The sequence below is a fragment of the Lepus europaeus genome, chromosome 14 (genome assembly GCF_033115175.1).
Source record: "Lepus europaeus isolate LE1 chromosome 14, mLepTim1.pri, whole genome shotgun sequence".
Taxonomy (NCBI): domain Eukaryota; kingdom Metazoa; phylum Chordata; class Mammalia; order Lagomorpha; family Leporidae; genus Lepus; species Lepus europaeus.
The window spans coordinates 22,243,994-22,271,644 of record NC_084840.1 but is presented as its reverse complement, the minus strand read 5'-3'; the positions used below and the strand labels follow the sequence as shown (position 1 = coordinate 22,271,644).

At 40.1% G+C, this 27,651-nt stretch overlaps 1 protein-coding gene across 1 annotated transcript in view; it reads right to left on the bottom strand.

The window, feature by feature from the left end:
• Positions 1–27,651, bottom strand: part of CR1 (complement C3b/C4b receptor 1 (Knops blood group)) — a 122,772-nt gene that overhangs the window by 9,168 nt on the left and 85,953 nt on the right. Inside the window, 11 exon segments of the mRNA XM_062210757.1 lie at positions 33–209; positions 1,165–1,386; positions 4,278–4,363; positions 6,230–6,328; positions 6,397–6,543; positions 6,545–6,590; positions 7,981–8,379; positions 10,938–11,023; positions 22,903–23,002; positions 23,612–23,791; positions 25,542–25,769. Coding sequence (XP_062066741.1) covers positions 33–209; positions 1,165–1,386; positions 4,278–4,363; positions 6,230–6,328; positions 6,397–6,543; positions 6,545–6,590; positions 7,981–8,379; positions 10,938–11,023; positions 22,903–23,002; positions 23,612–23,791; positions 25,542–25,769 — 1,770 coding nt within the window.

The following is a 27,651-nucleotide window of genomic DNA, read 5'->3' as shown; positions in this document are numbered from 1 at the left end:
TAACAACCCAACATGAAAAAGAAGCAAGACACCTTTGCAGTAATGATCCAGTTGGCTCCAGGTTCCTTGGTCTGAACAGAAAATGAAGGCCTTTCCCACCAACAGGTAGCCAGGGTCACAGGTGTAGTTGACAATCATTCCAGGGAGAAAAGGAACATCATGTCCTCCAGTGTGGTGCCCTCCCTGGATCTTGGGTGGAGGTGGGCATGCTAGGATCAAGTTCCCACACAAACACAAGAAAAGACATTCAGTTAAACAGAAGTATGAATAAATATGCCAACACATCCAATCATATTCATATCTGGCTGTCAGGAGTACATGATAACCTGAGGTAGGCAGGTCACAAGCCACCCACTGTTAGCTGATCAGTCAGTGGAAGACTGATTCTTTAAACCAAGATCTCTCAGCACTTAAACGCAGTCCTTTGTAATCTCTACCTGTAAACTCTTTCAGACAGGGGCACTGCACTGATCTACAAGCTACCAACTCAGTGCTGTTCTGTCTTTCCTAGAGGATGGAGCTCGTGTGGGCAAGCACAGCCACAAATGAGCCTGCGATATCAGGTGCTGTCATTTGAGGACATGCTGATTTATTAAAGGAACGGGCTACAGATGCCCAGAGCATAACATTAACCTCCATTTCTCAGGGACATCCGGTATTGTTACTGAAGAGGTGAAGGGCCAACCAAAAATAGTCAGTGGCTTGACAAAAAAAAAACAAAAACAAAACAAAACAAAAAAAACTTGGAAGTAACAAAACTAGTATAAATACCTACATCTGAGTTTCTTGAATTACTTATCAATTCTGAAGTAAAGTATGCCATCAATATGTAATTTTTCTCAGTATACCCAATCTAATAAGAGTATTTTCTTTGGCACTTGTTTTCAGTGTTTGAAAATATTTTCTGTACAATCCAGACTTCTCCAATTTTCTCCATCCACCACCTCCTTACCATCCCATACTCCTCACAGGAAAAGCCATTAGAATACTTGGTTGTTTACCAACTGGCACCCAGCACAGCACACCAAGACCTCTCTGTCACTCATCTGGGAGATAATTCTGTCTGTGATGTAACAAAGCTGTGTTCATCAGCAAAGATGATTATACAGTAGAAATCTGGACATTCTTTCCTGGACATTTAGGATATGTGGAAGTGATACTGACCAACAGGAACAGGAAGTTCACAGCTAGGGGCAGGGTCACTCCAGATCCCATTCCCTTGACTGTCACTCATGCAGTGGATGGTGCTCTTCCCAATGAGGGTCATCCCTCCTTCAGGATGGGGGTCACATGTGTAAGATACTTCTTTTCCATAGGGAATATCTCCCAGAGGAGGTCCTGTGTGTCTCCCATTAAGGATAGCTGGAGGATTTGGACAAAAGATTTCTAGAAAGAAGACAAAAGCATGTCAATCAAGATGACTACAATAATGGTATTCTGTGACAGTGTTTCTCTTAGAAAGAACATAATGAATATGAATGTAATTTAAATCTGCCAGGTTTTTGCTGAGCAGGAACAGAGGTGAGACCTAAATTAGTTGGATCATTCAGATAGCTAAGTTTTTAATGAATTGGAAAGTAACTTATCTTTTTAACTATCTTTTTTTTTGCCCGCTTTACATCACAAATAGTAAGAGTCCTAGGTAAATAATGGGATACAAGACAAACAAGATTTTTGGCTCTCAGAGATTATAAATTCCAGGGAAATCTCTATGAAATTTGTTAAACATGCACTGTCATCTTCAGAAGATAAAAATGTTCCTTGGTGACTTTAAACAATTATCACCAGTAATAATATTAACATTCAATAATGTCATCAAAATACAAAGATACCTATTAGACTCCTTATTCCCAGATTAAATAGATTCAGATAGCTTTTTGTTTGTTTTTTTCTTTCTTTCAAAAAGAAGAAAACTGTGCTGTCATTTCTTTTTTTATTTCTTTTTTTATTTTTATTTTTTAATTTTTTTTGACAGGCAGAGTGGACAGTGAGAGAAAGAGACAGAGAGAAAGGTCTTCCTTTTGCCGTTGGTTTTTTTTTTTTTTAAAGATTTGTTTATTTATTTATTTGAAAGTCAGAGTTTCACAGAGAGAGGAGAGGCAGAGAGAGAGAGAGAGGTCTTCCATCCTCTGGCTCACTCCCCAGATGGCCGCAATGGCCGGAATTGCGCCGATCCGAAGCCAGGAGCCAGGAGCTCCTTGCAGGTCTCCCACACAGGTGAGGGGCCCAAGGACTTGGGCCATCCTCTACTGCTTTCCCAGGCCATAGCAGAGAGCTGGATCGGAAGTGGACCAGCCGGGACTTGAACCGGCGCCTATATGGGATGCCAGCGCTTCAGGCCAGGACGTTAACCTGCTGCGCCACAGCGCCAGCCCCCTCTGCTGTCATTTCTTACTGCTTTTAGTATATGTTTGGAGCAATTCTTCTCCTTAAACTAATTAAGTGCTTCTAATCTGATGTGGATGTAAGACTAGATACCCAAGTTTATCAGAATTGTGTATTTAAACAAAACAAGGGCCTTAACTACATCAAATAATGATTGACTTTTCCTATCTGAATTATGTCTATCTACGTTGTCCAAAGTTTACTTATACATTTATATTCAGCGTTATGTGTTTCTGGAAAGTTGAGTTTGTTTGATACCTGAATTTCCTTTGTATTGAATGTTCACAAAAAATTATACCATAATACTCAACATCCAAATAGATTCTATCAAGGTATTTTAACAAAAACCAAGTTAAAATGACCACCTTTCAATCATCCAGAAGATGGAATTTTTTGAAATGTCGTGTTGGAACCGTGTTTGGCCTACTGGTTAAGCTGTTAGTTGGGATACTTGCCTTCCATATTGGAGTGCCTGAGTTCAAGACCCTACTTTATTCCTGACTCCAGTTTCCTGCTAATGCTGACTCTGGAAGGCAGCAAATGATAGCTGAAGTCATTGGCTCCCTGTCACCCATATGGAAGACCTGACTTCAGTTCACAGCTTCTGGCTTCGCCCTGGCTCAGCCCCAGCCATTATGGGCATTTGGGAAGTGAACCAGAGGATGGGACCACACTCTCACACTCTCCTTCCCTTAAATAAATAAATAAATAAGTCAAGTTTAAAAAAAAAATAAAAAAGGTGTGGCTTACTTGCTTGCATTAGTAAACAGAATAGGAAAATCAAATGTCTTGGCATATAAAATGTGTTCTTTATCAAATTCCAAATTATTGGCATGCTTTATTTCAGCAGTGGTTTGGAAATGTAGGGTCCTTATCATTTCAGATGCTGACTCACCACCCCAACTTCCTGCACAGGATAATTTGTCAGAGAATTGTTTTATCTATGACACATCATTCTTTAGCAGACTATTTTATATGGCCTACTTTCTCAAAATTTGTTTGTTTTCTTCTCTTTTGTCTGCTTCCCAACTGGAAAAATAAATTTCATGAGACCAGGGCCAAACCTCTCCTCTTTCTGACTCTTTCCACCCCTGGAAAGCCCTGGCACATGGGAAGCTGTTCATCAGTAAATATCACAGGCTAAGCAACAGATAGAACAAATAATGTAGACATCTGACAGGGTAAGAGGACATAAAAATTTAAGAGATTGCTCTGTGGTGACAAAACTAAAAAAAATGAATAAAGAAAATTTGGTATACCTTTTTTTTTTTTTTTTGACAGGCAGAGTGGACAGTAGAGGGAGACAGAGAGAAAGGTCTTCCTTTTTGCCATTGGTTCACCCTCCAATGGCCGCCGCGGTATGTGCACTGCGGCCGGCGCACCGTGCTGTTCCGATGGCAGGAGCCAGGTGCTTATCCTGGTCTCCCATGGGGTGCAGGGCCCAAGAACTTGGGCCATCCTCCACTGCACTCCCTGGCCACAGCAGAGAGCTGGCCTGGAAGAGGGGCAACCGGGACAGGATCGGTGCCCCAACCAGGACTAGAACCCGGTGTGCCAGCGCCGCAAGGCAGAGGATTAGCCTGTTAAGCCACGGCGCCAGCCCGAAAATTTGGTATACCTTTATGTCATCTTCTTCCCCCCACCCAGAAAATTCAACACTGTCATTAAACTAGTGATTTACAGATCAGAAACATAAAACCATGATTTAGAAGACCTATAAGACCTTCCTTGAAATTCTTAGAGCAAGGAAAAATTTTTTTATTAGCAATTCAGTTAAAGATGCAGACAACAGGGAATTCCACGAGGCATAACACACTGGAAAACACACACACACACACACACACACAAAACAAAAATGAGAGCCAGGCTTCACAGGCATTCTTGCTACTCACGTTCACATATGGGAACACTGCTGTTCCAAAGGCTTTCCATTCCAGCCAAGACACAATGACTGGCAGAGCTGCCCCTTAATCGGAACCTAAAGGAAGAGGAGCATTGGCAAATGGGTGAGCAGCTCTCACATCCCCCTTCAGCTCTTGAATGTTAGATGCTCAGCTTCCTCACATCTGCCTAGCTACCTTTGCTTCTCAGGTTTAGGCCCAGCTGAAAGTGCCAGCTCAGTAGCTGGTAGAAACTCAACTGCCAAGTTATTCTGAAGAAGCACAGCATTCTATGAATGGTAAAGCAATTATAGCTCATGTGCTTAATTGTCACACAGACTTCATCATCCACTGTCATCTATGGAAGACACTGAACACTGAACCAGGCTTGTCTTTGTGCACACAACCATTCCCTTCCAAGGTCATCTCTCACTGATGGCCCCTGACATCCTCTTACTCCCAGGAATGGGTCATGAGGAAGCACAGCTCTTGATTTTGGTGAGCAAAGCAGAGAGCATCTGGAAAGACAACAGGCAATGTTCTATTGCTGGTACATTTGTATCAGGCCAGAAGAAGGCTCACAGAAAAATATTGAGCCAAATGTTCTAGGAAAAACATGCAGGGGGTGGGGTGCAGTGGGGAGAGGCAGAGTCTTTGCCTCCCTGAAATGCCTAGATATTATTGGGTCACATTGTCCTTCTGAAATTGTTCTGAATTAAGAAATCATTGGGCAGTAGACCAAAGATCTCTTGGAAATTATTAAAAATAGATGCTTGAGTGACCAGTCATGTTGCCTCCCACAGACAGATAGTACATACCTTCCAGAATAGCCAACTGACATAGAGGACTAATAATATAAAACATTAATATCACCGGCACTGCGGTTCACTTGGGTAATCCTCCGCCTGTGGCGCTGGCACCCCAGGTTCTAGTCCCGGTTGGGGTGCCAGATACTACTCCCGGTTGCTCTTCTTCCAGTCCAGCTCTCTGCTGTGGCCCGGGAGTGCAGTGGAGGATGGCCCAAGTCCTTGGGCCCTGCACCCACATGAGAAACCAGGAGAAAGCACCTGGTTCCTTGCTTCGGATCAGTGCAGTGCGCCAGCCGTAGCAGCCACTTGAGGGGTGAACCAATGGAAGGAAGACTTTTCTCTCTGTCTCTCTCTCCTACTAACTCTGCCTGTCAAAAAAAAGTAATATCAAAGATTATGATCCCAATGTTAGAGCCTTCACTGAAATGAAGTATGATTGGATGAAACATGCTATCCATGCACTATTATAATTCTGCTGTTGGCTGGGAGTTTTTAAAAGATTTATTTATTCATTTGAAAGGCAGAATGACAGAGAAAGAGAGATCAATCTATCTTCCATCTGCTAGTTCACTCCCCAAATTCCCATAATGGTGTAGGGTAGGCCAGCACAAAACCAAGAGATCCATCTAGGTCTTCCATGTGGGTGGCAGAAACCCAGGTACTTGGGCCATCAACTGCTGCCTCCAGACACTCTAGTAGGAAGATGTATTGGAAGTACAGAGTAGCTGGGACTAGAACCAGGCACTCTGATATGGGCTGCAAGTATCCCAAGAGACAGCTTAACTGCTATGCCACAACACCCACCCCAACAATCAACAGATTGGCGTTACTGACTTACCATAGTGCAGACAAATTTTGTTTTCTTCATCAAAAATCTTTCCTGGCAAAACTTTAATATACATTTTAGGTCTCTAAATAACTATTTAACAATTCATTTCAGATTTTAACACAAATTCAAGAGCAGAGACTTTACCTGTGTTTGTACTTGACACTTAGTTATGTGTGTCATGAAGTCCCCACCTTTATTTCAAAACGTTGATCTTCATGGAAACTTCTTTTCCATTAGGGCATCAGTCTCCTTTTTGCGTTAATCCCTGAATTCAACAGTCACTATCCAACACTCAGTCTCTGCTCTCTACTACAGGTCTTACTCACCCTTCATCACAAATGAAGGTCACTTTTGCCCCAAGCTGGAGATTAAGTGGACGTACCACACGGCCATTGGGGAGTTGGTCCAGGAAGTCATCGCATGATCTCACTAGGAGGAAAGGATAACAGGAGTAAGACTGCAATGTGAAGGGCAAAGAGATTGATCTGGTAACGAGACCAGAGTCGAGGCATTTGTACATGTCGGGGCCACAGGGCTCCAGTCTCCTTGGAGTGTACAGCGTGGAGAAGCATCCCCTCCAAGGTGGTAGCTGGGCTCACAGATGTAGATCACTTCTCACCTAGTGGAAAAGCATCCTTTTGCTTAGCGTGCACTCACCATGCAGAATTTCTGAAGGTGTCTGACACATTCCATAAAGGACAGATCCGAAGTGCTTTTTAATTATCATCTGTGCCCAAAGCTGACAATGCTCTTGGCTTAAAAATTATAATTACAGAGTTAACCTGTAGATGTTAGAGCAAAAGTTCTGGTAGTTCAGTAGTCAGGGTTTATTGACAAGGAAGCTAAGGATGCAGAGCAGAGCTCACCAACACCTTGTCTGTGTTTTTTTCTGCTGAAATGTGCTCCTAAGACCTCAGGGCTTTCGGGTTCTGGCTGGTTAGTACACAGCTGTCAGTGCTGGTGGCTCATCTAGCCTTTCAGTCTTCATTTAGGACAACAACAAGGGAAGCCTTTGTACAAGCCTCATCTAAGAGACCTCTCCTAGCCTGCTGTGCAGTCAGTCACAAAGTCCCTTCATTTCCCCAGTTAGTCTTTCCACTACCACATGGCTCAGCTGGAAACTTCCTTTCTGTCCCTCCCCAGTTCTGATTCCTCCCACTCCACTGCCATGCCAGCCGTGTCAGCACAAGACCAGAGAAGCCAATGAGAACAAAATCCCTTAAAGGAAAATGAGCAAACTACAGTCTTTGTAGTGACAGAACATATTGCTTAGAGAATCCTTTGATTCAGATTTTGGCTGTATCCATACATACATTGCCCAATTGGTGTGTGCTCAGGGCACCAGCATGCCATTGAGCCTTGATCAGAACCATGGATAATTGAAAAAAAAAAAAAAAGAAACAGAACACAAAGACATTTATTTGGATTTGAGCAAAGCATTTCTTCTTTCTGAGCCTGTTTTTTTTTTTTTTTTAATTTGTTTGCTTGTTTTAGCAATAAAATGGAAGGAGCTGGAACAGTGTGATTGGCATCCAAGGCCTTTTTAATCCAATGCTAGCATTTTGGTTGCCATGGCTCTTCATCTGCCTACTGACCTCCATGCAATGATGGAAATAGGATCATTTTATTATGCTTTGTTGTTTGTCACGTATTTCAGTACACATTATCATTGGGTCTGGAGCCAGAAGGCTCTTGAATTAATAGATCTTGCTCTCTCTTTCACTAGCCCTTTGACCTTGAAAAATTTATTTCACATTGGTAAGACTCAGTTTTCTAAAGGTAAAATGAAGATCAGAATAGTTGCTACCTCATATATTTGCTGTATTAAGGCATATAAAATGTGTAATATAGACATAGAATATATACATAGAATATAGACATAGAATAAACCATTGTTTTATTATTACCAGATATAAAACATAGAGCTATTATTATGTGTATTATTGTTTATTCCAATTTCATAGCTCTTTTATACACACACACACACACACATATGCTTATCGCTTCTATAATTTCAATGCCTACCATTTATACTCCCTTGTAGCCCCTGGCAACAGTCTCAGAGGATCAGACTCACCCCTGGAGCAGCGTGGCAGCTCAGGTCCCCATCTGTTGTTGGCGTAGCACTGCACAGTGTTGGATCCTTTCATGACAAAGCCAGGCTGACATTTAAATCTCACGATCTCATTGATCAAAAATAAACTCCTATTTCCTGTGACTCTTACTCCATTTTCAACTTCTGGAGCTGTGCATTTATTAGCAGAAAAACACTGAGGAGGAGGGCTGCTCCAAACACCGAGATGACTGTCTTTGCTGGTACAATATATTGATTGTTCTCCCACAAGGTCAAACACCTTTTCTCCACCTGGCCCAGTGTGGCACTGGTAAGTCACCACCATTCCATAGGGAAAAAATGTTTCATTGTGGCTGTAGAAGGTTCCGTTGGGTATGACTGGAGGTGGCTCACAAGATATAGCTGGGGAAAGGGAGAGTATAGTAAACAGAAGCTTATTTATTTATTTTTCAGTATGAATTATTTTACTATGGATTTAAATAACAAATAACAAAGAACCAAATGACTTCCTAAACTATGGCTAATTATAATACTGTCATTTTCTTCTAATGTTTGCTAATAATCAGACATGTTTTTTACATAGCTGAGATGTACATGTGTGTGATGTGAATTTTGTTTATAATAAATAATTCATGTGAAAATCCCATCCCCTGTATTATTACAGTTTACATATTTGTGATTTTAAGTGGATAAACTATGTGATTTTTGTCATAGATTTTTAAGGTATTTACCTGCTGCTGTATTATTTTTTATCATTTATTTTTTGTAATGTTTAAGTATATATATGTATGTATTTATCTACTTATCTTTAATTATTTGAAAAGTACAACAGAGAGAGGGATCTTTCAGCTGCTGGTTCACTCCCCAAATGCAACAACTGAGGCTGGGCAAGGCTGTAGATAGAAGCCTGGAACTCCATCCTGGTCTCCCAGTGGTGGCAGGGACTCAAGTACTTGAGGATCACCTACTACTTCCCAGGATGCCATTAGCAGGAAGCTGGATGGAAACAGAGTAGCTGAGACTCAAACTAGGTACTCTGATATGGGATGCAGGAATCCCAAGTGGCAGCTTAACAGGCTGTGTCACAATGTCCACTCCTTTTAACTGGTTATTAAATAATATCTTTGCAGGTTAAATACACTGCCTCTGGCATTGCTTATCAAGAAAAAGAGAGAAGAAAATATAAAAGATAAGACATGAGAAGTGAAATAATCACAAAATCAGGGATAATGAGATGAACACCATGTGTTAGGATTTGAATGTAGTCCTGTCTCCTCTCCAGTGTGGTAGTTTAATCCCCAATGTCATATGTTAACGGTGTTTAGAAGGTGGAAATGTTATCTGAGTAAGGTGTTTAAGGTGGAACTCCCATGACTGAGTCCTGGGAGAGAGTGACACACACTCACAGACCCACAGGCATGTTCCCTGTCTCTGCCAACCCATTGCTATAAAGTGACACAACCAAGGGAGGCCCTTATGAGAGCCTGAGCCATGCTATCTGGACTTTCAGCCTCCAAAAGTGTAAGCTAGATAAACCTCTTTTTTTTACAACTCATTGTAGTAATGAGAACCTAACTAATCTACTATGTTCAATAATAAGATAATGTTGAAAACATGGGTAAAAGTGACTGTACATATGCAGACATATCATCAATGTTGACTCAATGAGTGATTATTGACCTATAGATATATTAATGGGATAATTTTTCACAGGAGAAAACCCCCAAGCCAAGAAAAAATTTTATAGTAAACTGATAATTCCTTTGCCACTTGAATTTCTTCAGAGGATTTAAATAAAGTAAGCACCTTATATAGTTTCTCATTCATGTTTTGGAATCTTTAAAAGTCTGTTATTTCATTTTTGTAAACACAATGAACATATTCTTTGTAGGAAATATATTTATAAAATAAGTACAAACAAAAAGCAAATGATAATGATCCAAAGAAACAATTCTTAACAATTTAATGTATGCCTTTTCTGATACATATGTGGACACATGCATGTGTACATATGGATATATTTTCTGTATCATATTTGGTGACAATGATATTTCAGGCATGAAGACATATAGACATACTGTCTATTTCCCCTTAGGTGCAGCATCTCAATATTTAATTCCATTTTTAACCTTTTGAAAAAACTTATGATAGTCATTTTATATAAGCCTTATTTCTCTTATTACCTATTTTCAAACTGTGCTGCACATTTAGGCTGTTAACATTTTCCACTATCATAAATATTGTTGCCTTGAGTATCTTTGGAACAAAGTTACAGAAAAATCTCATTATTATTTTCTTTCAATAAATTCCTGGAATTGGAATTGCCAGGTAGAAGGATATCTGCCCTCGGGTTTTTGTATCTATTGGTCATTAGCCTTCCAGAAGTTGGTTCCCATCAACTCTGAGTGTGCTGGTAATTTCTTCATGGCCTTAGCACTCTGCCAATTTGCAATCATTCTTCCCTGTTCCTCAAAGTTTTGGAGGTTCATTTTAAAGTTTCACGTGGGAAAGAGAGAGATCAACCAAGAATGAACACAAAGGAAGATTGGACCTCAAAATGGCTAGAGTGTGGGGACACTGCTAAGAATTTTAAGATCTCTTCTTATTTGGAATCAGAATATTAAGGAAGGGAGTAGCTCAATTTTTGGAATTGTGACATGTAAGAGTTGGGAAAGACAGATGTAATTTGGTATATCATCTTTAAAATTTACTCACAAAGGAGAGTGGCCATTATACTGGAGAGAGCTGACTATCAGCATAGGAAAGTAGAGCCATTTTGTCTGAGTTCAAGTCCACTTTCAGATAATTCACCCTCTAAGATAAGGAAAAGCCAAGATCTGAAGAGTATAAATTCTATTTTCAAGTATCTGAGAAGATGCTTTGTACAAGACTTTTTAACTCCAGGAATAAGCAGGATTAAATGGAAATATATGGGGGTAGGGGTGAATATTTCAACTCACTCTCACAGATAGGTGCCTGCTTATCCCATGTCACGTTACTGCCCAAGAGGAGACAAGCAGCAGTTGGGGAACCGACGAGGCGATACCTAAAACAAAGCACGAACAATGATTATACTCCACACCTATTAGGCACTCAAGTCACCATTTGGAAAATAATGAGTAGATATCACAAATTGCAGGACAGATTACAGCATGCCAGGCCTCAGAAGGAAGGAATTCCAACTCCATGTACAAAGGAGTCCCGCATTTCTAAAGACAAGCTTCACTCTTTACCTCCAATCCATTTTTATTCATAGTCCCTCGCAGCTGAATGAGGCATTTCCCTTATTCATCAGTAGGCATTTTGGTACTTATTTTTCCCAGGTGTACTTCCATCCAGGAAATGACAAGTTCCTTGATTAGCAAGGAACCTGTCTCATGGAAATACATTACACTCAATAGCTTGTAGCCCAGAGATCCTCACACATGGAGCGCATAAGCAGCCCCTTTTGGGGGACAAAAGGAATGATGTTTTATCCTGAAGAGTCAGAAAATGAGAGCCAGAGACAATAGCTAAACATCTTCACATTTTAAAGGTAAAAGATGGGGATAGTCGCCCACACTGCTGTAAAACCATGAAGAGTAGGCCACAACATTTGGAATATTTCCTTATTTATTTTTTTTAGGATATCTACAATGTTACTATGAGAAACATCACTAAAAATGCTAAGCTAAGCTATTCATGTGTTCTGGCGCACAGGAGGGAGAAATCTGAAGAAAACCGAGCAGCCACAGTGCAATGCCTTGTAACAACGAGGCAGTTACTGGAACAGCGAAACACTCTTGCCCTAGCTCATTTAAGACATGTGATCAGAGCAGTGACCATTAGTAGCAGACTGCTGACGTCATCCACAGAGTCACCTTTCCTCTCTTTCATTAGTAATGGAGGCCTCTATTTTGCACCAGCCCGTTAGCCACCTGCAATGAAGACTTCATTTCTCACCTTCCCTTACAGCAAGCTATGGATACTTCCAGCAGGTGGAAGTGGAGTGTTCCTGTGCATCTCCTGGAAAGTGTCTTTAAAGGGACTGTTGCCCCTTTCTTCCTCTTTTCCAGCTGGAATCTGGGCCCTGAGATGAAACAGACTCTCATTTTCATGGAATCAGAGTAACAACACGGAAGGAACCCAGGTTTCTATGGGTTGCCGTATGAGCACTGGATTCCTTGCCATTATGGTTGTTTGTTTTTGTTTTTTTTTCTTTCATTTTTTAATTTTTTCCTTTTGATTTTTTCTTTTTTGTTACTTTCATGGTTTTTAACTGAGGCATAAAGAAGCCACTGTCCCAACATCCTATTATTTGACTTTTTTTGGTCTTTCACAGCTGACTCTATCTTAGCTGGATTATACCAGCCCTTCCTGAAACAGTGACATAAATCTGAAGGAGCTGTCTGAGTCCACCAGGGGCAGTGGATGTTTCTCCAGGCACAGTGAATCACTTTTGTGGTCAGGCAGCAGCTGAATTTTACTTATGGCTAACTTATTCAGTATTGGCTATGTGAAAAGATCTTTTCAAGTGCGCCAAAAAAGCCTTAAAAATCGGTTCAAACAGGCTGAGGACCACTGAATAAAAGATGACAATCCCTCCAGCATGTGTGGATCTCTCTGCCTCTCACCCTTCAAAAACTGCCCTAGGAACACAGGCCCATGGGTACCCCTAAGTTTTGACCTTATAGAGGTTGTTCTTATATGCTGAAGAAGGTTCCAGACTATGTATGGTGGCAAAAACGCGGTGACATCAGAGATGAAAAAGGAAATGTAACAACAGATACCACAGAAATAAAAATAGTCATCAGAAATTACTACAAAGAGTTGTATGCCAGCAATCAGGGAAATCTGTCAGAAATGGATAGATTCCTGGACACATACAACCTACCTAAATTGAACCATGAAGACATAGAAAACCTAAACAGACACATAACCGAGTTAGAAATTGAATCAGTAATAAAGGCCCTCCCAACAAAGAAAAGCCCAGAACCGGATGGATTCACTGCTGAATTCTACCAGACATTTAAAGAACTAACTCCATTTTTTCTCAAACTATTCAGAACAATTGTCACTGATCAGGGACGATATTTGTCCCTTTGGGACTGGCTTATTTCACTCAGCATAATGTTTTTCAGATTCCTCCATTTTGTTGCAAATGACCAGATTTCATTTTTTTTTTACAATTATTCTTAGGTGTTTAACTGAAAAGTGATCCCTGTTAAATATAAGGGTGGGAATAAGAGAGGGAGGAGATGTACAGTTCGGCACATGCTCACTCAGACTTACCCCTAATGGTAGAGTTAGAAACGTGCCAGGGGATTCCAATTCAATCCCATCAAGGTGGCATGTACCAATGCCATCTTACTAGTCAAAGTGATCAGTTTAAGTTCATAATTGATCATGATGATAGGATTAAGTGTCAAAGGGATCACATAAACAAGACTAGTGTCTGCTGATACTAACTGATAGAATTAAAAAGGAGAGAAGATCAAACATGGGAAGTGGGATACACAGCAGACTCAAAGAACGGCAGATGTCCTAAACAACACTCTGGCCTCAGAATCAGTCCTTAAGGCATTCGGATCTGGCTAAAAAGCCCATGAGAGTTTCTCAGGCATGCAAAGCCAAGAAACTGTGGCCAAAAAAAAAAAAAAATGACCTAAATGAAACATCTCTGTGAGATCCCAGTGGAAAGAACAGGCCGTCAGAGAAGGAGATACATTTCTCTGAAGGGAGGAGAGAACTTCCACTTTGACTATGGCCTGTCTAAATAAGATCAGAGTTTGTGAACTCAAGAGGCTTCCATAGCCTTGGCAGTTCATGACAAGAGCCTTGGGTGATTACTGATGTCATAAATAAGAGTGTCAATTGTTAAATCAACAACGGGAGTCACTCTGCACCTACTCCCCATGTAGGATCTCTGTCCTTAATGTGTTGTACTATGTGAATTAACGGTAAAACTACTACTCAAACAGTGCTCTATACTTTGTGTATCTGTGTGGGTACAGTATGTTGAAATCTTTACTTAGTATATAGTAAGTTGATCTTCTGTATATAAAGATAATTGAAAATGAATCTTGATGTGAATGGGATGGGAGAGGGAGTGGGAGATGGGATGGTTATGGATGGGAGGGCGGTTATGGGGGGAAAAGCTGCTATAATCCAAAAGTTGTACTTTGGGAATTTATATTTATTAAATAAAAGTTGAAAAAAGTAATCCTGTTTTTAATTTACAAGTATTAATTTTATACATTTATGGAGTACAACATAACAGTTTGCATCATGGAATGATTAAATTAAGTGAATTAACACATTCATCATCTCCCATACTCATTTTTTTCACGGTGAGAACACTTAAAATCTACTCTTTTAGCAATTTTGAAATACAGCAATGCATTACTCCTCACTATAGTCACCGGGCTGTGCAACAAATCTAACGTGCTCTGCCTGTCTAACTGGGCCTTTGTGTCCTTAGCCCACTTCTCCCCATCCCCTGCTCCCACTCCTTGATCCTGCTAACTGCCATTCTACTCTCTACTATTATGAGTTTGGGTCTTTTTAGATTCCACCTATGACTGAGATCTAAATTCTTTGTTGAAATTTGTGCCTGCATTATTTCACAGGGACTATTTTTGAAGATACTATAAGACATGAACATGCTCCGGCAGTGATTGTCTTACACTTTCTGAGGTGACGTCCATTCTTTCACTGACGTCTATAGAAGGCTTCAATAAAGAGGTTAGGCTCCTTCCTGAAGGCCCCTACTCTAAAAATAAATGTTTTCCGGCTGGCGCCATGGCCTAACAGGCTAATCCTCCGCCTTGCAGCGCCGGCACACCAGGTTTTAGTCCCGGTCGGGGCGCCGGATTCTATCCCGGTTGCCCCTCTTCCAGGCCAGCTCTCTGCTATGGCCCGGGAAGGCAGTGGAGGATGGCCCAAGTGCTTGGGCCCTGCACCCGCATAGGAGACCAGGAGAAGCACCTGGCTCCTGGCTTCGGATCAGCGAGATGCGCTGGCCGCAGCGGCCACTGGAGGGTGAACCAACGGCAAAGGAAGACCTTTCTTTCTGTCTCTCTCTCTCTCACTATCCACTCTGTCAAAAAAAATAAATAAATAAAATAAAATAAATGTTTCCATACATGACAGAGTTGTCTTATCTACATTCAATCCCCACTAATTCTCCAAGTAGTTTCCCAAACAAATGCACTTCTTTTCCTAAAAGAATAAAATTTTAGCATCTTCAGATATTTTGTAAGTCAGATGACTCATATCAGACATGGTTTTAAATCCTTTTTAAATAATTACAAATTATATTGTGAAACTTTGCTAATTATATATTACTCTGTAACATCAGTTTTAGCAGTTGCTTGTTGGTTATTACCTGGATGGACTATAACTCATATAACAAATTCCTTATTCTTAGAAATTAAAGTGGTTTTTCATTTAGATGGTTAGAAAAAAACAAAACTACAGTGCATGTTCTTGTACATAAAAAAAGAAGTGAAGGGCCAGCGCTGTGCTATAGAGGGAAAGCTGCCGCCTGCAGTGCCAGCATCCCATATGGGTGCCAGTTCGAGTCCTGGTTGCTCCACTTCCGATCCAGCTCTCTGCTATGGCCTGAGAAATCAGCAGAAGATGGCCTAAGTCCTTGGGTCCCTGTACCCATGTAGGAGACCTGGAGGAAGCTCCTGGCTCCTGACTTCAGATTGGTGCAGCTCCAGCTGTTGCAGCCAATTGGGAAGTGAACCAGTGGATAGAAGCCCTTTCTCTCTCTCTCTCTGCTTCTCTGTAACTCTGCCTTTCAAACAAACAAATAAATCTTTTTTTTAAAAAAAAAAAAGTGAGATGAAAGCTTCACTGACTACAAAGAAAATTTGAGAATTCAGATTTCATATCTACACAAGAGAAAAGATTTGTGGATTTGGGTGAAGGGCTATGCACGGTATTATTGCCAAATTGCCTTCCACAAAACTGACCATGACCTATGTAAGGCATGGCAGTGACCCTTCTCTGATGCCAAACTAAGAGGCAAAAATGGCATTCCATTCTTAAAGTATGTTTCTCATGTTACAAGTGAAGCTAAACTCATATGCTCATTTGACTATTTCCATTTTCTCTTGTAAATTATTTGTAATTTTTTGCTAATTTTCTATTTAAGTATTTGTCTTGTTATTATTGATGTGTAAAAAACTATTTCTATATTTTTACATGTAGAAAAGTTTGCTTTTAATTATTTAGCTTTACCAATCTTGTCCATAGAAATTTTCCTGTAGGGGTCTCACATCAGAAACACATCTGACGGAGGCCGGCACCGTGGCTCACTTGGTTAATCCTCTACCTGCGGCGCCGGCATCCCATATGGGCGCTAGGTTCTAGTCCTGGTTGCTCCTCTTCCAGTCTAGCTCTCTGCTGTGGCCCGGGAAGGCAGTGGAGGATGGCCCAACTGCTTGGGCCCTGCACCCTCATGGGAGACCAGGAGGAAGCACCTGGCTCCTGGCTTCGGATCGGTGCAGCACCAGCCATGGCGGCCATTTGGGGAGTGAACCAACGGAAGGAAGACCTTTCTCTCTCTCTCTCTCACTGTCTGTAACTCTACCTGTCAAAAGAAAGAGAGAGAGAGAGAGAGAGAGAGAGAGAGAGAGAGAGAGAGAGAAAGAAAGACATCTGACTAAATATTCATCTAGCACTTTTATTTATTTTTTTTAGCATTTAATCTTTAACATACACAGACTTTGCTTTGGTCTGAGATGAGGCAGGTATCTAACTTTATCTTTTTGGATATTTGCCTTGTGAATAAATAATTCCAGTTTTCTATGTCTTGAAATATAATTTTATAATTTTAAAAAGATTAATTATTTATTTGAAAGACAGAGTTACAGAGAGGCAGAGGCAGAGAAAGCCAGTACTCAAACGGGCACCCATATAGGATGCCAGCACTGCAGGTGGCAGCTTTACCCGCTATGCCACACAGTGCTGGCCCAATTTTATCATTTTTAATTTAATTAAAAAACTTACATGTATTTCCTGGGTTTCACATTTTGCTCTATTAATCTGTATCCCTGTTCATTCATTGTGTCAATTATTTTATTTTTTAAAACATAGCGGTGAGAGTGGTATTTAGCTTAGTAGGTAACATGCCTGCCTTTCTTACCAGAGTACCTGGGTTCAGTTCCTGGCTCTGGTTCCTGACTCCAGCTTCCTGCCAGTGCAGTCCCTACTAGGTAACAGTAATGGGTCAGATAATTGAATTCCTGCCACCCATGTGGGAGACCTGGACTGCATTCTCAGCTCTTGGTTCTGCCCTGGCCTTTCCCCAGACATCATGAGCATTCGGGAATTAACCCGGCAGATGGGAGTGCACACTCTCTCTCTGCCTCTTAAATACATTTATTCTTTACAAAAAAGAAGAAAAATAAAATATAAGAGTACTTCATAAAGTTCTGGAATTAAAAGATAAGTTCATTTGGGTACAAAATAAATTTGAAATCCATGCATAATCATTTCATAATATACATTTCCATAAATTTTTAAGAACTTCATACATTTACAGCACTTCCATTATGTAATATATTCTGGTACCAACATGCCCTCCCTCTTGTTATTATTTCAGGAAATTCTACTAATGAGTCTCACAACATTTATAATCATCTGTCAAATTAAAAAAGAATAGTATTGGAAATCTGATTGAAATTCCATTAAATTTGGTTATTAATGGATAGCTAACATCTCCACCACATTAAATACAATTTTATATTCTGTATTTATTCAAGCATTTTATGCCCCCCCAAAAGCTTTAAATCTCCTACTTTTAAGTCTTACATATTTATTATTAAATTTCTATCTAGGTGATTTTATTGTTATTGTGAATTGTATTTTTCCCCATTTTGTTCCATGTGGTTAGGCAAAGTACTTGAATAGAAATTTCTCCAAAGAAGATATATAAATGGGCAAGACCACATGAAAAGATCCTCAAAATTGGTGAAATGCAAATAAAACTAACTTCATATCTATTGGGATGGCTATTATGTTTTTTATTTTAATAAAAAAACAAAAATTGTTGGTGAGGATGTGGAGAAACACTTGTATGCATTGCTGAAAGGAACACACATGGTGCCGATCTTGTGGAATAACAGTTTGTCAGTTGCTCAAAAAGTTAAAAATAAAATTATCATGTGATGGGGCTGGTGCTGTGGTGTAGCGGGTAAAGCTGCCACCTGCAGTGCTGGCATCCCATAGGGTGCAGTTCGAGACCTACTTCACTTCCGATCCAGCTCTCTGCTATGGCCCGGGGAAAGCAGCGGAAAATGGCCAAAGACCTTGGGCCCTGTACTTGCCTGGGAGACCCAAAAGCTTTTGTCTCCTGGCTTTGGATGGCCCTAGCTCCAGCCATTGCAGCCATCAAGGGAGTGAACCAGTGGATGGAAGATCTCTGCCTCTGCCTCTTTGTAATTCTGCCTTTGAAAATAAGTAATTCTTTTAAAAAACTATTATGTGACTCAGTAATTAAATCCCTAAATGTATACCCCCAAAGAACTACAATTAGGGAGTTTATCAGGTATTCTGCCTATTTTTAGAATGTCTCAGTAGCTTGTATTTTCCCAATGAAATGATGCATTCACAGATATTTTCAATTTTATTAGGATAGAGAAAATATTTTTATAAAGTAGTGAATTTCTTCAATATCTATGGTTATGTCTTTCTTATTCATGTGTCTTTGTAGATGTTACTTTATGAAATTACCATTGTCCCAGTTCTGTTTATTTTAATTAGTCCCCTAAAGAAACAGTTCTTAGATTTGTCATTTCTATTATTTTCTATTTCTTTATTTATAAATTTATCTTCTTTATTAATTCCCTAGTCCAACAGCCTTTATATGCACACAGGTACTTCAAAAAAATTCATGAAAAACTGAAATAAAACATGTTTATTTAGGTGCAAAAACAAATTTTGAAATCCATGCATGGCTTTTTTCATAAGAAGCATTTTCTTTTTTTGTTTGTTTTTTGTTTGGTTGGTTGTTTTTTTTTTTTTTTTTTTTTGACAGGCAGAGTGGACAGAGAGAGAGACAGAGAGAAAGGTCTTCCTTTGCCATTGGTTCACCCTCCAATGGCTGCCATGGCCAGCGTGCTGCAGCCGGCGCACCACGCTGATCCAAAAGCAGGAGCCAGGTGCTTCTCCTGGTCTCCCATGGGGTGCAGGGCCCAAGCACTTGGGCCATCCTCCACTGCACTCCCTGGCCACAGCAGAGAGCTGGCCTGGAAGAGGGGCAACCGGGACAGAATCCGGTGCCCTACTGGGACTAGAACCCGGTGTGCCAGCGCCACAAGGCGGAGGATTAGCCTATTGAGCCGCGGCGCTGGCCATAAGAAGCATTTTCCATGAAGTTTTTAAGACCCATGTACTCTTATGTTTTTAATTTCTTAAACATTCTTAGGTAAGATGTTTTGTTCAGTGGTCTGCAATTTTTTCTTGTCCAGTAAAAAAAAGCATCAAAAATTTCTCGAAGGACAGTTGTGGCATCAGTGCCCCAGCAGCTTTTCTGAGTTCCATTTCCATCAGCATTCATAATGCAGGAGCCGAGTAATACAAGGCGTATTCCTAGCAGCTGGAGGCAGACTTCAATGTTCAAATTCTAACCTCAACCTCTGGCAACTGAGTCTGGGCAAATTAGTTCATCTGTTTTATCTTCTGTAAGATGAGGGCTATGAATAACATCTACTTCAAAGGATCATTTTGAAGATTAGTAGTTAATTAACATAAAACACTTAGAAGAGTTTTTAAGGTACATACACTAGTCATTAGCTATTGTTATTCTACAGGTAATCAGCAATGATTTTGTTAATTTTGTTCCTGATCAAAATCCAGTGTACTCTCTTTTCCTGAAGCTGTGATTTCTTATTCTTTTACTAATTCCTAGTTTTATTATATTTTATGGAGAGAATATAATTATTTTGATCTCTCCTATGATCAAATTTATTGAGGTATATGCTGTGCTGTGATAGATCAATTTTATAAATGTTTTTTGTAACTTTTGTCAAGGATATAGAGTTGAACACACATATATCAAAGCAGCTTGACTTCATTTTTATTCATACACATTTGCCCAAACTGAAGTTTTCAACTATGATTATTTTACCAATTCATCTTTTTTACTTTACTTAAATACTTCTCTGACTGAATTGTAACAGGAATTGAAGAAAAATAATTTAATCCCTTCATCTAATCAGCAATGGGCAGAGTAGGGCCCAGGGCCAGTCACATCCTGCATCCGCTACAACAGCAGTGCTGAGTAGTTGCACTAGACATTGCACGTCCACTAAGCCAGAAATATTTACTCTCTGCCTCTTAACAAAATAATTTACCTTCACTTGGCCAAAATGATCTGTTTCATCCGTCCAGGTAAGCCTCTATTCATTAACTGTCTGGTTATTTAAGTTGTACTTGTTTTCAGAAATTTAACAACATGATTTTATAAATCAATATATCCACTCTTCATATATTTGGTCACTCTTACTCCAATCTCAGGCAACCTCAATGTTTTCCAAGCACATTTAAACACACAAATATGGGATGTCTCCTCCAAATTTGTTATTGTTTTTCAGAATTGAGAAGACACTCCATATGCTCTGCTGAAAATTATTTTTCCCAATTAACATCACATCACAGTCGCCCATTCAGGTCACTAAACAGAGATCTAATTAAGTCTTTCAAATTGCTGCAAAATATTTGGTATAAATATCTCATAAAATGTATTCGATCGACTGCTAATAAAAGAATATCAGGACTGTTTGCTCCTTTTCTTATATAAACAGTATTCAATAAAGAAACTTCTGTAACACTTTCGTAGGTGTGGTATTACTCAGTCAGGAGACATTTGTGCTTTCACTTTTTGTGAGTGGACTCTAGCAATTCACATTCCACTGAGCCACTGTGACAAGGCTCTGAATTCCTATTTATGTCACGTCATTCTTTTTAAAAAATACAGAGATGAACATGAAAACCTGAGATATTGTTCCTTTAATTTTCATTTCCCTAAATCATAGAGAGGTTGGGCATTTTTGCTTAAATATTTAGCAGCTATTTTTATTTTTCCTTTTGTGAATTGCCTGTGCATATTCTTTGCTCATTTTAATATTGGGTTGTCCATCGCTTATCAAAGGTTATGCACCCTTAACTTTTTCTCTGTCTTACCTGATACAGTTTCCCTGCAATATATTGTTTGCCTTTACATATGTTATATTTTCTCCACACTAGAATTGTTGTTTTCCCATCTATTAGTGTATTGACACTCAGATCTAATGACTGATCTTGTTGGCAAGGCAGCCACCTTCTTCCTCCCTCAGCATTCCTTTCCTGGCCAATCAGAGACCCAAGTTTACCCTGGTAAACTGTGTGTTTGGTAAAAGGAAATTTCCTTTTCAGGTGGTAGAAGACTTAGTAAGGGTATGTGTACTGTACAGCTATGTCTTTATGAGCTCTCCTATCCAAACACATTTATTTGATATGTTTCCATATACTGTTTGGTGCTCTATTGTTCAAAACTTTTTACATTTATTATATACTAGAACAGGTATCAATATCTTAATAAATTATTTTAACCTATATGATACTTTTTGACTTAAGTACTTATTTTTCTCATATTGAGGGTCCTGTTTCTTTTTCTTACCTGATATTTGCATCATGTATTTTTAAAGTTTTATCTTTCTGTTGTAGCAAAAGAGAAATAACATTAATTTTGTCATTTAAGCCACATATAGATTTTTTTTTTGACAGGCAGAGTTAGACAGTGAGAGAGAGACAGAGAGAAAAGTCTTCCTTCCGTTGGTTCACCCCCAAGTGGCCGTTTCGGCTGGTGTGTTGCGGCCGGCGCACTGCACCGATCCAAAGCCAGGAGCCAGGTGCTTCCTCCCGGTCTCCCATGAGGGTGCACGACCCAAGGACCTGGGCCATCCTCCACTGCCTTCCCGGGCCACAGCAGAGAGCTGGACCAGAAGAGGAGCAGCCAGGACAGAATCCGGCGCCCCAACCGGGACTAGAACCTGGAGTGCCGGCGTCACAGGCGGAGGATTAGCTTAGTGAGTTGCAGTGCTGGCCCATTTATAGATTTTTAAAAAATTCTTTGGGAGGCAGAGAGAGAGAGAGAGCAAGCGAGCAAACTACTGCTACCATCTTCTGACTCACTCTACAAATGCCAGCAGCCACAGGGATGGGACAAAATACCAGGAACTGGGAATTCAATTCAGGTTTCCCAAATGAGTGGCAGGGATCCAGTTACTTTAACTGTCATCTACTTCCTGCTAGGGTCTGCATTAGGAGGAAGCTGGAATCGAGAGCAGAGCCTGGACTTGAACCCAGGTACCCCAATATGGGATGCGGGGATCCTAATCCAAGTGTTAATCACCAGGCCAAATACCTGTTAAACCACTTTGAAGTGGACAGTTTGGTGGCATCAACTGCATTCACAATGTTGTGCAATCATCATCACTATTTCCAAAAATTTCACCACCCCAAACAGAAACTGTCTGCACTGAACAATAACTCCCTGCTTTCCGTGCCCCTCTGGACTCTGGTCACCTCTCTAATCCAGTTTCTGATCCAATTAGTTTGCCCATGCTAGGGACTTCATACAAGTGGAATTGTATATTTTTCCTTTTGTGTCTGGCTTATTCTACTTAGTATGATGTTTTCAAAAATTATCTATCTTGTAGCATGTATCAAAACTTTATTTCTTTGCATAACTGAGTAATATTCTGCTCTGTACACACACACACACACATACACACATGTTTTGTTTAGGCATTCATCTGTTAGACTTTTGTTTCTGCCTTTAGGCTGTTAATACCCGTGTTTGAATATCTGACTCCCTGCATTTCATGTATGGTTTAGAGGTTGGCATTCTGATCTGGGAATCATATTCAACCAATAGTGCTCCCAACTCACCCTTCATTACAAGAATAGTTGATTATTGATCCAAGCTGGGTATCTGTATTTATATGTACCATTCCATTAAAGGGTTCTGGAGGAGTTCCACATGATTTTCCTAGGGGAAATAAGCAGAATTGGGGACTCAGTGTAGAGTTCAATTTACCTTGGATTACAAGGTTCAAACTAGACTTTACCATACTGAAAAGTCTGTATTATTCTGACTGTTCCAAATAATTGACCATCCCAAGGAAATCTACAATCTGACTTTGGAATCCAGCAGCTACAGAGCACTACATACAGAGGACTACCATGCATCTCCCAATCAGAGTAAATAATAGAGCTGTGCTCTCATTCCACCAGCCTAAATCAAAGGCCTCAGAATGTGAAATTTTCCTTTATCTTTAAACAAGCACAGTTCACTGTGACCTACATAAGTTTCCTTTGTTCCCCTGTTTAATTCATTTCATAGTTTAAGTCATCAAGCTTTATCTCCAGTGAACGCAGCTTTTCTTTTCAAATACTTTTATAAGAGCCTTTTCCATGAAATGAATATCTAGTTGAGATTTTAAAACTTCAAGCAGTAAGAAGGGGTGACCCCCAAGACCATCCTCCATCAAAACTCTTTGAAAAATATAGCTGCCTTGCCTCTAAAGTTAGAACAAATCAATCAAATCCCACAGATGCTTTTCCTACACGAAACAACTCCCAGAGCAGAATTACTCACGTCTACAGGTGTGCTCTGCACTTGACCACACCAAGTTTTCAAGGCAGGTGATGGAGAAGGCACTCCCCAAGTACCCCGGGCCACATTCATAATTCAAGGATGTCCCAACTGGGAATTCAGACATATCAACTGGAATTGTAGGACTGGCAAATGGAAACTGCTCTGGGATGCTACAGCGACCTGGAGAACAAACCCACAGGGGTATCAGTTAGCAGAGACACTCCCAGCCTTCTTTCTCCTCTTCTCTAGTCAAGCTGATAAATAGGACCACAGAAACAAAGAGACTTAACATAATGCCAAAATATTTTCTTCCTCTACAAGTTCCCTTACGATGGTACATTCCAATGACATCTATGCATTAGGAAATTTTTTCTGTTTAGAAGATCAGTTTCCTGTTCTTTCTGCTCTAGTTTCATATGTCAGGACTTCTATCTGAGTTATTAGATCAGAATTAATCCTTCATACCCTCATATGTTAGTGTTGATGTACTTTTGTGCACCAAAAATAGTTTTCCATCTTTCTCCATCTACTCCTCCCTCAGGATGCCCACCACAGGCTGCCTCTCAGGCACTGAACAGAAGTTACCACTTGCCATGGGCTGAATGTTGCATCCATCCAGAATCTCAGAATGGGGACTTATTTGGAATGGTGGCCAATTAAGATACAATTAAGGATCTCAAGATAAAATCATCCTTCTATCCTTATAAAGAAAAAAAAAGAGGAGGGTTGAGATATTGTGACACAGAGAAGGCCATGTAAAGATGGAGGCAGGGACTGCAATGATGCATCTCCAAGCCAAGGAATGGCAGGAGGTCCCACAGGCTGGAAGAGACAAGGATCAGGGCGTCCTGAAGGCCCTTAGGAGGGACGGAACTCTGCCAACATCTTGATTTCAGACTTCAAGCAAACAGAACTGTGAGAGAATGAGTTTCCATGGTTTTCAGCCACCTGGTGCGTGGTATTTGTTACAGCAGCCACAAAAAACTAATGCACCACTCTTCTGAGGCTAAATCAGTCATTTTAGGAAAAGAACAAGAAAGACAAGACCATCAGGCAGCCTCCTCCAAGACCTGTGTCTTCTTTATGAGGTGATATTTTATGTGTGCTATATAAACATACACGTGTGTGTGTTTGTGTGTGTGTGTGTGTAATTATTTGAAGGAAGAGAGAGAGATCGATCTTCCATCTGCAGCTTCACTCCCCAGATGTCCACAAGAGCCAGGGCTGGGCCAGGCTAGAGCCAGAAGCCAGATGCTTTCTCTGGGTCTCTCTGCTGGTTGCAGGGGCCCAAGCACTTGGGCCATTCTCTGTGGCTTTTCCATCCACATTAGCAGAGAGCTAGATCTGAAGTGGAGTAGCTGGGACTCAAACTGGCATCCATATGGAATGCTGGCATTGTAGGTGGTGGCTTACCCGGTTTATACCACAATGCTGGCCCCCTCATTTTTATTTTTTCTAGGATTTATTTATTTGAAAGGCAGAGTGACAGAGAGAGAGGAAGAGCAGACAGTAAGAGAGGGATGCAGAGAGAGATCTTTCATCTGCTGGTTTACTCCCCAAATAATCCTAACAGGCCAACGCCAGGAGCCAGGAGCTCCATCCTGGTTTCCCTCATGGGTGGCAGGGACCCAAACACTTGGATTGTCTTCTGCTGCCTTCTCTGGAGCATTAACATGAAGCTAGATCGGAATTGGGTCAGCCAGGACTCAAACTGGTGCTCTGATCTGGGATGCCAGAATCAAGTGGTGGCTTAACCCTGTATGCCACAACATTGGCTTCTGGGGCCCATCTATTTTAACTAGTGTATAATGACATTTTCATTTATGAGAAAGTTAAGTTCATAAGCACACATCCAACTCTAACTATAGAAACGTGAGGAATTGGGACCAAATAGTCTGAACCCATTTAATATACAGAAGTGGGTACTGACCAACAGGAACAAGAAGTTCACAACGAGGGGCGGGACCACTCCAAACCCCTTTCCCTTGACTGTCACTCGTGCAGTGGATAGTGCTCTTCCCAATGAGGCTGAAGGTCGTCCCTTCTTCAGAATGCGGGTCACATGTGTAAGATACTTCTTTTCCATAGGGAATATCTCCCAGAGGAGGTCCTGTGTGTCTCCCATTAAGGATAGCTGGAGGATTTGGACAAAAGATTTCTAGAAAGAGGACAAAAGATGTAAGTTCTTCAAAATTTTAACTGAAATGATTTTATAATTATGGGATTCTGTGATTGGGTTGCCAATTAAACAATTCCTTTTTGCTTAAGGACAATTGAAACTGGAAAATAAATGTACTAGGCCTGTGCTGAAATGAATTAAATTAAAGTTTATTTCAAAAGTCTAAAAGAACCTTAAGTATCTAGAATTATTCAGATGGGATTTCTGAATAAAAATTTAGAGTGTATTCCTTTAAAATAAACAAAAATATTCTTGGTTATACTAAAGTCAAGTCACTCATTAATTCCATAAACATTTTTGGAGCACTATTGACTGTCAAGTAATATTTTAAGCACAAAATGAATATTATCCTTGACATCTTTGACATTTATATATCTGTGATTTAATTTTTCTTGATGATGCCAGCCTATAATTCTCAAAATCAAAATGAATGATTAAGTAATGCTGTCACAATGAAATGAAAAGTGCTCTGTGCTCTTGTTCGTGTTTCAAAAGCCCCAAGAATGTCAAGCTTTGAGAGAAGAATGTTCTCATTGAAGAAACACAAATTTATTCCTTTGAGTGTTTTCATTTGGAGACACTCCTTCCCCATGCTAACTTTATTTGGATTTGGGAAGGAGATACTAAGAAAATACACTCAAAAGAGTTATGGATAAGCAGAACAAAGGCTTAACCAATGTTCACACTCTAGTAAGTCATGTTAGGTATATCTTTGGGTTTATAACAGTACCTCTTAATAAGTGTTACAGGAAAGTTAGGATTGTCACATAACTGACTTCTAATTATGAAGGTTGAAATTATAAAGTTTCATTTTATAAATCAGTATAAAATGCAAATAATTTTACATTTAAACTTTAAAATTTTAAAGCAAAGTATTTCTGAGAGCAAAATTCTATTATAAACATTTTTTTTTCAATAACTGTGATCAGAGGACAAAACAACATCCTGTTTGATTTAGTGAAGAAATAGATTGGATATATTAGTGTTCTATATTTAAGGTACTATTTTGCTGTCATCTTATAAGTAAAAAATAATCCACTTGATCCCATTTCCCTCTCCAGCTATAGTCCTATTTATCTACTCCCTCTACAGGAAAACTCTAAGATGTGGTCTGTGATGTGAGAGTTCTTCCCTTGCATTCTCCCTTGAACTCATTTCAATCAGGTGTTTGCTCTGTCACTCTACTGCACCTGCTCTTGTTAGGACACTTATTCCTCCAAGTCACAAAATCTAATGATCAGTTTTCTGCTCTCATCTTATCTGACCTCCCTGTAGAATCTGAATAGTTAATTATCCTCCTCTGTTGAGAAGAATGTCTCCTCTTGGCTTCCAGGACACCTCTTTCTCTTGTTTTCTCTCACAATAGTGCTGCTTCAACTTAATCCCCTTAGAGGATTCCTTATCTTATCAGCTTCTTAATGCTGGATCCCTGGGATCCACCCATGTGTCTGTTTTCTAGCCATGCTCACTCGTACAAGATCTTGCTTAATATCAACTTTAATTATAATAGGTACAACATTGGCTTCTAAATGTCCACAAGTCCAGTGTAGGTCTCTCCAAGATGCCTATTTGAACATCTAATAGGAATGGTAAGCTTACATCCCAAGTTCAATCTTTTATTTCCTCCCATTGCAAAACTTGCTCTTCACAGTTTTCTCCTCCAATTCAGTTCAGGAAAATTCTACTCTTGCAATTGCTTGGGCCAAAAACCATGAAATTATCTGTAACTCTTCTCTTTTTCTCACACTCTCGGTCTAAATAATCAGCAAATCCTATCTATCATCTCTACCTCCAAGATATATTCAGAATTTGACAACTTTTTGCCTCCCCAACTGTTTTCCTGGGCCAAGATAGCTCATGA